Source organism: Lemur catta, chromosome 11 (assembly GCF_020740605.2).
Source record: "Lemur catta isolate mLemCat1 chromosome 11, mLemCat1.pri, whole genome shotgun sequence".
Taxonomy (NCBI): domain Eukaryota; kingdom Metazoa; phylum Chordata; class Mammalia; order Primates; family Lemuridae; genus Lemur; species Lemur catta.
The window spans coordinates 34,086,926-34,101,618 of NC_059138.1; the positions used below are offsets into that span (position 1 = coordinate 34,086,926).

The window sequence follows — 14,693 nt, forward strand, 5'->3', positions numbered from 1 at the left end:
GTGTATTACAATTAAATGTTGAACATGTTACCAAAAGTTTGGTACTTGTCCCCAAGGCAGAATCGGTGAGAACAAAGAACAAGGACAAGTGGTTTGAGGGGAAAAAAAGAGAAGTTTATTAATCTGCTGGCAAATGAGGAGGGAAGCAGACTAATGTCTCAAAAGACCACCATCCTGCCTTTAATCAGAAAAACAGGACTTTTTAAAAGGAGGGTTTCAGTGGTTGGGTTCTGGTCTATGTGACCAGTGTCATATGTCATGGCTTCAGGCTGTTGTTGTTTAACTTTAATTTCTGGTTTCTGTGGACCTTATCTCCAGTGATTACAATCTTGTGACCTTTGTCTGGACAATTCTGTTGAGCCATTTCCTGTGGTTTAATATAATAGAAAACAAACAGCAAAGAAAATTTTTCTGCCCCTTTAATTACTGGCCTCAGGAACAAATGCATGTTTTAATTCCCAAAAAGGGTGGGGAGTATTAAACAGACAATTATAAAACATTTTGTTGCCCTTTTTCAGACCTTTACCTCTATTACAAGCATGCCTGTATTACCAAAACTCAAGTCTCAGGGACATTTAGAATAACTCCCCATATGAAGCCTGTTTCCATATCTTTGACTGAAACCTCATAAAAATGTTTCTTTATGATACTTAAGAGAAGTAGTATGTTTCTTGTCTCTTTTAGTTGGCCTGTACTCCTGTATTAGCATTATTATTTCTGAGGTTGGGGACATTTGAAGGGTAGTGGGTCTCCGGTGAGTTACCAGTTTAGTGATTAGATGGTAGGCAAGTTTCACTGGGATTTAAGCCCTTTAGAGAACTGGTTCCCAAACTCTAGGGCACATTGGAATCTTCTAGGAGGTGTCAAGAAATACTGATTCCGGGGTCCTGCCCCCAGAGAGGGTTATTTAATTATTTGAGGGTATGGACTGGGTTTGAAATTTTTAAAAAGATCCCCAGGTAATTCCAATGTACAGACAGTTTTGAGAATCACTGCCTAGCGGGCCTTTAAAAATACTTCTGCTTAAACTCCAGCTCATACCAATGATATCAGAACCTTTGGGATGGGGACTCAGGAATTCTTATGAAAATATCCTAATGTACAGCCAGGAATGTTAAAATAGTAGTAAGTCCAGGCTATGAAATATCTGTTGGGTATCATTCCTAAAAATGGAGGCTTTCAATAAAACCAATCAATTTATTTATTATGCCTTCAGTCAATTATTGAGTAGTTTCTAAATAGTTGGGTCTTAAGAATGAATTTACCAAGCATTCTAACTAAACTTATACTTAATTATGAATGTGTATTCTTCCTTCTATCTCTAAGTAAACTATAGAAAATAAATATGGGATAGCTTATTAGTACTCCCTCATAAAGACAACTGACAACAAGTAATTAAATCTGGGTTTCCCTGCTGCTGGGTGTCTTGCTCTGTAGTCACTCTAGTAGTCTCTTACTGAACTCCCTGTCATTTCTTGAAGTGCCACTGACTTGTGGCTATAGATGTTGCTAGAGTTTTGTAGATTCTCCTTGGAATTAGTTGAGGAGTCATCTATAACTAGATATATTATAGTCAGCAATGGCCTTTCTTTACCAATCTATATAGAGGTTCATGTCCCTTTATTCATTAATTCTACAAGGATTATTAGCCTCTCCTATGTACCAAGTATTGTGGTAGGTTGGGGAATACAATTTATGAATAAAACATAGTCCCTGGCCTACAGGAACTCTCTGTCTGTTCCAATTTGCTATGATGAATGCTAAGATAGTGGTAAGTTCAGGGTGCCAGATGATATCTATTTTTTGTTACGGCTCACCCAGCAGTGAATACTGGCTCTCTTGCTCCTCCTTTTTGAAAACTGGATTCAGTGGGTTTCTTTATGGTCCTCAGACAGAGCTATACATAATCCTCCTGTATCCCTTTGCCTCCTTAAACTGATCAGCAGTCTGCTGAGGAGAGAGACCTAAATAGAATCTCAACACTGGTAATGTATTGCTGCCCATTAATATGTTGGTTCACACGCATTTTCTGGATACCTCTTAAATGGCAAACGAAGTAAATTCTCTGAAGAGCTAGGCTCACGTTAGTTTATGATTCTCATTTAATTTACTTTACAATCACTCCTCTGAGGTAGGTATCTTCACTTTATTGTCTAGATAAGAATAGTGGGACATAAAATGATTGTAGCACATGTGAAAGAAATGTGGTGAAACACAAAGTTTCTTTATTTACAGTCCACTGTCTTTTCTGCTAAATGACATAGACTTTGAAAAGTTGCTAACGTATGACTTTGTTCTATGAAGAGCTTCCTTTATATAAGAGATGAAGGGCTTCTAGGCCATTCTCTGAGTGAGTCCTGGTAATGCACTCTCATACCGTACAGCTGTTACCATTTTAGGCAGAATCGGCATGGAGGGAAGACGTGTTGCCCTGTGAAGGGTTTAAGAACCACTCCTAACAGTGGATGCTGAGCCTTGCTAACAAGCTCTCTGCTGCCAACCCTAAGTGAGTGAGCATGATTGGATGCAGAGCCAAGAATATCATTTGCAAAGGCAACAATTCTTCATCACCCCCAGATTATAAAAAAAAATTAATAGCTGCTCCATCAAAATATGTTTCATATTTTTTGCTATATAAACTGTTAACCTAGGCTTTTCAGGCCAGTGATTTTCCACATTTATGCTATCATCTTCCTGACAAAGGCATTAGTATATCTAAACTACCTGTGTTAGTATTAATTATAATTTTTAAGACATATTTTTCATACAAATTTTAGTTATTTTTATGCCCTATTATCAAGTAAGCTTCTCAAAACATTTTGCCAATTGCTATGTTTAATTTTAATATTACTTCTATCCCACTCCTTTCTCTGGGTTCACTGACCTTTTTGCTGAAGTGAAGGACAGATCCAGGTTATAGGGCCTGCAGCTTATACAATTTTGAGAACACCTTTAAAGAAACACAGAATTACAAATGGAATTGTGTATTTTTTTGGAACAGGAGAAAAATACTCAATAATTATTGGAGCTTTGGAGATGTGGGTCCTTTCATTTTGAGATCTCTTCAGGCAGTTTACCAGAAATGTCCCATAGATGTGCTTTCCCTCTCTGGAATACTCTGTAACCTTCAACAATACCCAGCATTTTAGGGGCCTATGCAAATGAAGGTCCCTGAAGATCAAGTTGCAGTAGCTTATAGTAAATCTACCTTTGAATGATGTACATCTTTTATTTGGCTCATTCTTGATGGATAGTTTAGCTGATATAGAGTTCCAGTTCCTTCACATTTAGAAGATAATATTTAATAGTCTTCTGCAATCTGTTGCTAATGAGAAATCCATTGCCAATCTAATTTCCTTCTCAGTAGAAGATTTTTGTCTTTCAGATAGCAATTAAGCTTTTCTCTTTATCTTGATATATTACAATTTCCCTATCATGGTTCTACAGATGGATTTATTTTTTGTTTTCCTGTTTGGTCCTCAGTGTATCCTTTTCCATATAAATATCTTCAGTTCTGGAAATTTCTTATACATTGTTTATCCTATTTTTTTTTCTTTTTCTTTTCCTCTTTGTTTTACTGTGTGACTCTTACTGGATGTATGTTTGAGCTTCTCAATCTCTCCTTCATGTCCTTCAATTGTTCCTTCATCTTTTTTATTACATCATCTTTCTGGATGCATTCTGGGTATCTGCTAAATGCTATTTAAAATTTACTAATTCCCTCCTTTACTGTATTTCCCATATTCCCTTATTCCCATATTTCTGATTGCTTCTTTTTTATCTGTACTTGGTATTGTTTTATTTCTGTCTTAAATTTCTTATGCTTTATTTTATGAACTAACTTACTTCTTTTTTTTTTGAGTTTTTAAAATATCCTTATTTTCAAATTATTTTAGATTTTATTAAGGTTTTCAGTTTTTCTCTAATGAATACTTCTCCAAATTTTATTTTATTGTTCTTCCGTCTTATTATTTCTCTTTTAAAATCTGTTGTGTAGTTTTGTTCTGTATTCTTACCTTGTGTGGGAGGTTCTTATTCCAATCTGTATTAGTTTCCCATTGCTGTTGTAAGAAATTCCACAAACTTAGTGGTTTAAAACAACAAAATTTATTACCTTATAATTCTGTAGATCAGAAGTATGACATTTCTCACTGGGCTAAAATCAAGGTGTTAGCAAGTCTGCATTCTTCTGGAGGTTCTCAGGGAACATTAGTTTCCTTGCCTTTTCCAGTCTCTAGAGGCTGCCCACATCCTTGGCTTATGGCCCCCTCTACCTTCAAAGCCAGCGGTGGCCCACACAGTCTGTCTTAGATTGCGTGAGTGCATCAGTCTGACACTGACACTCTGCCCCCTGCTTTCACTTTTAAGGACACTAGGAGAAAGGTTCAGAGAGGTAGCCAAGGTCCAGATCACAGAGGTCATGGGAAAGGGCTTGGATTTCAATGAAAGCACAATAGGAAGCCATAAATAGTTGTATACAAAGAAGTTACAAGATTCAGTTTGTGTTTCTAAATAAATGATCCTACTAGTTACTATGTGGGGAATAATGTAGGGAGACCTCCTTTGAATAATCCAGATGAGAGAGCATATATATTTTACTAGGGTAGCAGCTTTGGAAATGAAGAGGGGGTACATTTTGAAGATATATTTTGGAGATAAAGCCTAGAGGATTTATTAATGGCCTGAGTCTGGGAAATGTGGGAAAAGGAAAAGTCAAGGATGTCTCCTGTTGTTTTGGTGAGTAGGCTAGCTAGGAAGCCAAATAGTTGCTCTTCTGCAGAGAAGCAGATTTTATTTTACCTTGTAGCTATTGTGACCCTTATATCTGAAAGCTAAGAATGAAATCTGTGAACTGTTTTTAGCAGTTTCTACTTGCAGGGTTTCATGGACTGCAATTTATATATTAATCTCGCTATTATCTCTTTGTTACTTTCCTATCTTTATAGTCTCTCTACTTTATCTTCCTTATTTAAAAAACTTTTGATGACATTTTTCACACTCTGTAAGCTGCCTTAAATCAAGGCACTATATAAATAAATTATAAATAAACATAAATAAATTATATTCAGACAGCATCCTGAGTTGTTAATTACCCACTACGTATATATGTAAACTTTAGAAAGATTGTCATTCATTATTTCATTTAAAACACAGACACACATACAGATACCTTAACTTGATGGGATAAAAAAGCAGCAAATTTGTTGATTTGTTTTTGTCTGTCAGTCATGCCTTTTTTGCATTAGCGTTGTCTACTTAAGTGTGTTGTTGTTGTTCTGTCATTCATCAACCAATTTTGAATAGTTAAGAAGTAGGACATTAATAGGTTGATAAATGGTAGATCTGATTTGTTCATAAAGATATCCAAAATTACACAGTTTGTACATTTTTAGATTCTAAGTCCCTAGAGGTCAAGGCAAGGTTGGTTTCATTCTCTGCATTTGGCATTTCATCCTGTTTCATACTGTGTGAAGATGAGACTGTATGTACTGTTTTTAATGGTGATGGTGAGGAAACTTGTAAATAGATCATAAAGCATCTGGCAAACAACAAGTTCACTCTATTGAAAAGGCTTCAGAGAATATAGTTGCTTGACATGTCTTTTGTTTTATACTGAAATGACAAGAATTAACTTAGTGAATTACTTAATGTTTCATTATTTTTGTTAAAGGATCAGTACCTCTTGGATTAAAAACTTTATTATACATCTCTATCAAATCCCTTTACTGACAAAAGTACTGACAGAATGATTAGTCATTCTCTTGTATTTGAAGGTCGACTGATGGTCTCTAATATTCCTGCCCACAACTGTTTTTGGTCTCATATTTAGCAGTTAAAAACATTTTCTTCTATGCTACTTCTTATTTGATACATATTAACTAAGATTTCTTTACTACACCTCTGTAGAGATGGCTGGAAGAATGCTACTGATGTAATTATTTCTGGTGTTAGACTAAAAAAACTATTATATCAAGGGTCATACAATAATACTAGCCTTTTCCAGTACTGAAGCACAGATTTTTACTGTTCTGTTTGTTCTTTTTTTATGTTTAATTTTTAACCCATAGTATTTAAAAGGGAATGAATTTGTACCTAAAGAAAATTTTCAAATTCAGCTAACATGGAGAAAATAAAACTGCAAGACTGAACTGGCAGATGTCAAATTTGCATCTCATTTAATGTTTATGTATTTTCCTACTGGCATTTTTGGGTGCTGTATAAATAAACTGTTAAGATGTTAATGTTGGGAGGAGGAGGGGCAAGAAGGTGGGACCTTAAGTAACCATAAAATTAAAGGCTTCCTGGTTGAGTAAATTGTAATACCTCATCAGTGTACCATATTAATACTTTTTTTAAATGCCATTGTTTAAAATTAAATTATAGATGTTTTTAATTCAAGGGAAGCCTTTAAGAAAGGATCTTATGTAAGTATTTGTTTTTCTTTTCATATTTTGGAAATTAAAAGAGGGTATAATAGATTGCCCTTGGCAGTTACTACAGGCTGGGAAATCAGCTACTGATAGAGATTACAGGAATGTGTGTGGATTGGGTGAGGCACAGTGGAGGTATAGGATGTTGTTGTTTCTGAGACAAGTACAGTCAACAGAATCAATAGAAATAGGAGTTTGACTTCTTTTGCCCTATTCACTTTTTTTTCTTTTAGCAAACAGGCTCTTGCTCTGTCACCCAGGCTGGAGTATAGTGCTGCCATCATAGCTCACTGTAACCTCAAATTCCTGAGCTCAAGTGATTATCCTCCCTAAGCCTCCTGGAGAGCTAAGACTATAGCCATAAGCCACCAGGCCTGGCTAATTTTTAAAATTTTTTTGTGGAGATGGAGTCTTGCTCTGTTCCCCAGGGTGGTTTTGCACATTGGGGCCCAAGTGATCCTCCAGCCTCAGCCTCCCAAAGTGTGGGGATTACAGGTGTGAGCCGCAGTGCCTGAATCCCCATTGACTTTTGACATTTATTTTTTTATTCAAGAGATATTTATTGAACTGCAGGTATAAGCCAGACACTCCACTAGGTACTGAGTTACAGTGAGCAAGACATGATCTCTGCCCTTTCAAAACATATAGCCATGTTTCATTTTTCTATATTATATTTCCTAGCCTCAGAATACCAAAGGGTGGGCCAAGACAGTATTATCATAGATTAGAGAGAATAGGGAAAGGTTGACATTTAATAAGTGTCTTTAAAATCCTGAAATCCCAATTTAGATGTTAGTCATCTATGTGGCAGGGCAGACCTGCTATTCACTAAGCTCTTAGGCAGAGCTCAGATCTTAAGCGGGGTATTAAATAGATCAAGCTCTTACCTGGCTTGCCCTACTTCCTTGCTTTCTCCCTGCCTGACCAGGGACCCTGTGACCCCTGCCAGCATCCAGCTTCGTGCTTGAGCTTATTCTTTCCCCAGGTGCCTTGGATATTAACAGTAGGTTAACCCTTACAGGAGATAAAATCTTTAAATGGTATGTATGATGGCCATATTAAAAATCAGGACATGTGGCTTTACGAGTGAGTCTACACGAGGAGACTATAAGGAATATTTTAAGAATCTTAAATTATAGTTACTTATTTCATTTAACAAATACTTTATTTAGCACTTATTATATGACAGGCTCCATTCTAAGCTCATTTCACCCTTATAGCGGCCCTGTAAGGTAGATTATTTTTTTTTACTTTCATTTTATAGATAAGGAAACTGAGGCACTGAGAGGTTAAGTGACTCAAGTTCACACATCTAGTGGACTTGGCATTAAAATTCAGGCGTTCTGGCTCCAGAGTCTATGTACTTAAAACGCTAACTGTTCTAGATTTCCTCATGTCTCTATATAATCATATGGGGGGCACCAATGTCTGTGCCCTCATGGATTGTATGAGTCAGAAATTCAAAGGAAAGTCCTGGGCTGAAAACAGAACAGAATTCATTCACCTAGATGGTAGTTTTAAGCCAAAAGAGTCAGGGAGATTCTCAAGGGTCCTAAGATCTAGTGACACTTAAATGACTGGTGACAAAAGCACGATCAGAATTGTAGACTGAGGGTAAAGAGGTTCAGGAAAATGCTATCTTGGAAACCAAGGAAAGATAGAGTTTCAACAAGAGTTTAACTTCACATGTGCCCCTGAGAGGTTAACAGAATGAGGGTACAAAAAGCCACTGTATCTGGCAGTTAAGAGATCATTGCTGCCTTTTTCTAGAATTGGATATTTATAGTAAAGAAGAGAGAATGAGCTGCTGCCACAAAGACACATTGTAAGGAAACATAAGTACATGCTTAGACTTTTTATTTACACATATTTATTACTCCTTTTGTGAAACAAATTCAGTGAATTTCATGGCTTTTTTTTTCCTATAAGCTTAATATTTTGATCACAACTCAGCTAGGTTTAGTTTAGCTTTTTACCTTGTAGACGTGTACATATTTTTTTTTCAATAAAGGAATATCAAAAATTTATGAGCCCCAGGAAAACAATAATTTAAATTTCCGTAGGTGGTACATGGCCGTAAGAATTAGCCACTAATCCCTAAGCAGGATTATCTTCTGGAAGATTTATTATACCAAAATACTAGCTGTGAATCATAATTCAGAGCTGCTAGAATTATATGATGACATTGTACATTTGTAACTGAATGCATGCTAACGTGAGTGATTTGAGCATTTTCCCTCAGTGCAATATTTGAGCAAAGTTATAGCATCAATATTAATTTATGATATTTTTTGATGTAACTAAAACTTGATTTATCATAGTGTTCCATTGACAGAGTTAAAGTCTTATCCATCTTTGTTGTACATCAGTCTTGAAGAGTATGCCTTTAAAAGTGAAAACAGCTATAGATTCTTTAAATACAGGAGAGTTTTAAATTAAAAGGTATTTCAGAACATATAATCAAATGTTAGATAAATTTGGTTAAATTCTGTCTTTGTTATAATTGTTTAGAATAATACATTTCATTAAACTCAGGGGAGAAAATCTCCTTAACTGGTTATTTGCTTCAGTAAGAATAAAAATGCAAGTTGTTTTAATTAAGTTTTCAGTGTCACTATTGTTGTTACTCTGTGTATCCTAAGTTTTCCCAGCCTCTAAACTGCTTTTGGTCATTTTGGTAACTACAAAGTTCCTTAAGGAATTTAGTTATTTAATAGGAATATAAAAATCTTTTCAGATAAATCATTTTTGGAAAATGTTTAATTTTTCTCCCTTTTATAGATGGTTCTGCACATATGTAGTTGGGCAAATGTGCTGCTGAAGTGCAATGATAGCCAATAATATATCAATATATAGAAAGATGGGAAAATATTCCATAGGTAAAATTTGCACATGATTAAGGAAGGAACGGAGATGCTGGAATGACTTCAGTTTCTTATTTTTGTGAACTTTTGATTAATACAGTAAAAATTGATAGATTTTTTTTGCCATTAAAAAATATTACCATGTTAATATTTTATTATATGGGCTAATAAATAAACAGGGAATACAGAAGGGAGAGTTCACTGACATGAATTAATGTGAATTTCTTTAAATTGGGTTATCTATACTTAATGCTAAATTTAATGTTTTATTTTCCAGGGGACACCTACCTACTTACAAGCATTACCATGGGTAGCATCTGAACATATCTTCCTTAACGTGCCACAGGTGTAACATTTATGTTAATCATAAGGGTTAATAAATTTGCTTAGAAAATGCATTCTGTTTTCATTAAAAATAAACTAGGTGTTTCAAAAACTTTCATAGCTCCCTAAATAGAACACTTAACCATACTTTTTATCCCAGTAGTCATTTGAATAACTGAGTTGTAGTACATAAATTTTGAAACTTAAGTTTTCAAATTTGAAATTTTGTTTTCTAAAATTAAAATGAAATACATGTTTTGAATTGGTGTTTGGATAGATGCAGTGACTAATATATTAAAAAATGATGGAAAATATGAGATTGAGGTTATCATCATACTACTAGTGCCAAACATCCTATTTTGTGCATTGTGGTTATCAGAGTTTGGAATAGAAATTACATGCAAAAGGAAATGACACCTCTTCCCCAAATATTATAAGTCTGAGCGTTAAAAGAAAAGAAAAAAATCCCTGAATTTCAAGACTTAGAAATTTATTTCTATTATCTTCTTATTTATATTTAAGTCACAAGTAGAAACCTTAATTTTCATTAATGAGTTATCATCCTTAAGTTTGATCTTAAGTATTATTTATGCTTTGAGAAGATTCCCAAGATTTTATTTCCCAGATTTCTTAATCTATTCTCTAGTAATAGTTATGATCTATAAAGATGATCCTTTTTGATTTTTAACTGTGCTTCATTTCAACTTATGTCAGATAAAATGGTTTCAAAGAAGTATTGAAAATGGTACCTTCCCTCCACAAAATACTCAATAATATTCAATATATCCTTTTACTATTTATTATATTTGCATTGAGTGCTACAAATGGCATAGTTTTATGCCCAAGGGTTCATTTCACTGACCAGATCAGAACTCCTCTTCACCTCTGTAGGTTTAGTTAGATGCTGGTGCCTAGGTCATTGTGACCACTCATTGCACGCCGTTCGGAATCATGGTTGATTTTGGTTAGCTTGCTAACCCAGGTTAGGGTCTTTGAAACTGGCTGGCTTTAACAGGTTGGAAAAGAGGACAACTTTCTTTCCCTGCCCTCCCCTGCCCCCCTTTAATTGCTAGTCATCGACGAGGACAGGATCCTCAACAGGCAGTGCTGTGTGTTAACTCCATTCCCATTGCCCTTCCAGTTTGCTCTTCACCAATCTGTCACTTATCATTTCACTTTTGCCACGAAGAAATTGTGAATAATTACATTTAGATTTTATAAATACAAGAATCACTAGATTCTCACCCTCTTTTCTTTGCCTTTTAAATTCTGTAAGTACTTTTAAATGGACATGGGCTTTTCCCTTAAGTTAGGAAATGCTGCCATACCTACCAGTGATTATGTGAAAATATTTTAACCTCAAATTAGGGTTCTTCATTGCAATATTTGGCAGTTCTGGTGTGGTGAATGTTTTACTGGTATGTTAACCGTCTCATACTGGCCTATGGGAGAGAGTTTCCCGTGATGGATAGATTATTTAGGCACAAGTAGGGTGAGCACATTAAGATATCACCACAGTATTTTTGTTCCTTAATAAAATGCAGTGCATTTTAAATTGTCATCTGGAAACAGATATGTAAACTTGACCATCTCTTTGTCTCATTTTTTAGTTTTTCTGCACGTTTCTCCCTTTTCATTATGTCCTTTATCAGATAATTTAAAATTGTATATAATTAATTATCTTAAATCTTTTTAGTAAAGTTTGCTGTGTGTGTGATATTAACAAGGCCAGTATTCTATTATGTAAATCTCAATATATGAGAGAACCCAGAAAGTAAATATGTGAATAATAACTACCTGCCTTGAAGAGAAGATAACTGAGTTTATTTATATTATAAATGTTATTTCACAGTTCATTCAGTTACCTTGCTGGGCAATAAAAGACCCTGAAATTAAAATGACCCCTTTTCACAAAATACGGCTGTAGGATTCATTTGCTACAAAGCTGCCTTGGTTGGATATCACTCCTCCTGAAATAGAAAATGATATCCCGCTAATGCATCTGAAGTGAGCTTTAAAACCATCCAAGGCACTCTTGTGAAATTAATGACTTCTGCTTTTGGCCTCCATTACATCTTACGTTTCTCTTGTACTATGCTTACTTTTCCTGTGTTTCCTCTGACTTCATATCTTATTGGTTACATTCCAGATCCTTGGAACCTTCCACTTCAAAAATAGTATGTTTTTACAGCTGCTTTGAAAACCTTTAGACCTCTACAAATTTGAAAACATAAATCTTAAGATTAATGTTCCATACTATGCATAGTGCTTTAAGGACATCTTAGCCTTCTAGGTATTGAAGCATCTAACAGCTTGATGAAGAAAATCAGCTTACAGCAGACCAGCGTAATGATGAGAAAATGTTAATTAAATTTTTCCTCGTAAAAAATTTCATTTTTAGTCTGAATGATGCTAAACAGCAGTGTTATTAGCTAAGAGTGAGGAATCTGCTTACTAGTTGTGACTGCTCATTATTGGTCCTTGACATTTCATTCATAAGCATATTTATTCTATTGCAAAACATTGTCACTTAAAGACATTAATAAACAAAATGTTTTCTTTTAATTGTAAAACTCCCCTGGGTGATTCCGTATGCAGAAATTTATAATCTTAATAGATTCGTTAGAAAAATAAGTGACACCATTTTGAACATGTCAAGCCCCTTATTCAACTGTCCAAAACTACAGAAATTGTAAGGTTATCTAGTTTGTAAAAATACCCTTTTACAAAAGTGTGATAGAATTGAACAGCTTTTAGATCAAGTAGTAGTATTAAAAAAAGAGATGTGTAACATCAATAAAATTCCAGATCCTTGGAAGCACTGATGGTTTTATTCATCCTTTATTTTTCACTTGCTGGGCATTTTTTTTTGGCTAATAATCTAAATTTCTGAAAGAGGAAGGTGCTATGAAGAGAAGAGAAAAGAAAAGGAGACTAAAGATCCTGCCCTAGAGGATCCTGATGGTTATAATCCACTTAAGTGTGTAGAGATAAATTCTAAAGTGTCAAAAAGCCAAATTTATAATGTCATATAAATACATTAAAGAACACTAAAGAATTTATTGACTCAGAATATTAGAACTAAAAGGGACCTTAACAATTTTTAAGTGCCAACACTTTGTTTTACGAATGAGTAAGCTGAGGGCCCAAAGAGAAGGTGACTTACCTGGGGTTCACCAGCTGGCCCAGGTAGAGTTGGGACCAGGATTTCATTCACAGTGCTGTACAGTGTCACGAAGGGGCCATGTTTATTCAGAGAAAGGATTCTGGGAAAAGATAAATCTTGAGCTTAAAGGAAATAACATTATAAATAGTAGTAAACTAGATCTAGAGATTTGTGTTTCTTGTGTCATTTCTAAGTTTTTTTTAGTTGTAAAATTCCATATTTCTTGATTTTGCTTGGTAGCATACAGGTAATAATATGAGCAATAATAATTAAAAATAGTAATAATGACTAAAAATTACAGAATTTCCTATGTGCTGGGCTCAGTTTTAAACAATTTATATTCATTCACTCACTTAATCGTCACAATAACCATTTGAGGTAAGTGCTGTTATCATTCCCATTTTACAGATAAGGAAGCTGAAGCACAGAGAAGTAACTTGCCCAAGGTCAAATGTGAAATGTTACGAGAATGTGTACATGGAATGACCAGCCCAATCCATGTTAGGTGACTCCATTTAGGAAAGGGGTTACTATGTTAAGGAATAGAGATAGTTAAAAAGGGTTTCTCCAAAGAGAATTTAAAAAAATAAAATAATATAGTAATTCTTTATTGTCTGACATTATGATGTGCAACATTTCTGTAATCTTCCCCTAATTGATGGGAGAAAATAATAATTTGAAAGTGTCTAACCATGGCTTGTGTGCGTAGTTCTCAAAGGTATTATTGCTAGGATTGGTATATGTTAGGATGTATACGGTGAGGCAAGACTCTCTTCACTTTTGGTCAGTCATGCATGTAGAAGCAGTTACTATTTATTACTGTACTCTTTGGTTTAAGGTCTCATTCTGATCAAATAACCTTGTCTCTGAAAGCATCTATAGTTAACTACTAACTAATATTGCCCATATTTTTGTTTAGAGTTGTGTGTTGTCTTTTATTTCTTGCTTTAGAAAGTTTTATTTAGCTTTTTTTACTTCAGTTTACTAAATGCCAGTTTATACAGGAAGGTGTGAATGGCGTTAACTGATGCTGTCTTTTTATTCGTGTTCTTGTCCTTACACTTCAGGCATCTCCCAGTGTTACTGGTCAATGTGGTGCCGAAGACACGGAATGAGGGTAGTAATAGTAGTTCTAAAGAAAACTGCTGATTTTTGTAGGCTTGGAGAAGCTGATGGCATTTCAAAGTAGAGCTGTATTTTATCCTGTCTCAAAGGAGTGTTGGATTCCTTAATGTTCTCTGGTTTCTTTTAACATCCTATTATTGACTAATAAAATGGTAAAAAAAAAAATATATATATATATTGAAACTTTATAGGGTCTATATTGGAAGTACAGTTTAGTTACATGTGTAGTTATGTGAAGTTTGATACACTTTAATGTCTGTCTCTTTTGTTTTTATTCAACAATATTTACTCCTCTGCTCATAAGTGTTAGATACTGTTGTGGGTGTGGGAATGTGTGTCTGGTGCCATTGTAGTCATTGGCCTGTTATTACTCTAGGTTACCTGTTGAAATAAAGTTTCCCAGAGGATCAGATTTTTTTCAGCTAAGTTATGAGAAATATTTAGTGCTATACAGCCTAAATTTATTCTAACTGCTATCCAGATATTGTTAGACATAAAATTATTAGACATGTAAATTATTATGATGCAAGCTAAGTGCTGAGTACTGTCTTTGAACAATAGAGAATTTTGTCTACAGCTCTTTCCTTTCCCTTCCTCTTTTCCTTTCCCTTTCTCCATCCCCTTCCTCCCTTTCTCTCTCCTTCTCTCTGTCCTTCCTTCATACTTTGTTGTAGAATCATTAGAAAAAAATTTAAAATTAGGTCTATGAATTAAACAAATTTCTGTTCTAACTAGTAAAAAACTGACTTATCATCTAGAGAACATACTGAGTAAATTATAAAA

At 34.7% G+C, this 14,693-nt stretch overlaps 1 protein-coding gene across 3 annotated transcripts in view; it reads left to right on the top strand.

The window, feature by feature from the left end:
• The window catches only part of IMMP2L (inner mitochondrial membrane peptidase subunit 2), a 1,016,843-nt gene that overhangs the window by 668,632 nt on the left and 333,518 nt on the right, over positions 1–14,693 (top strand). The window contains exon 5 of one of the 3 annotated variants that reach the window (XM_045565139.1): positions 9,573–9,629. The exons of the other annotated variants lie outside the window; for them this stretch is intronic. Within the exon in view, the coding sequence (XP_045421095.1) occupies positions 9,573–9,609 (37 nt within the window). The 3' untranslated portion in view covers positions 9,610–9,629. Of the gene's footprint in view, positions 1–9,572; positions 9,630–14,693 lie in introns of those variants that run through there. 3 annotated transcript variants of the gene reach the window in all.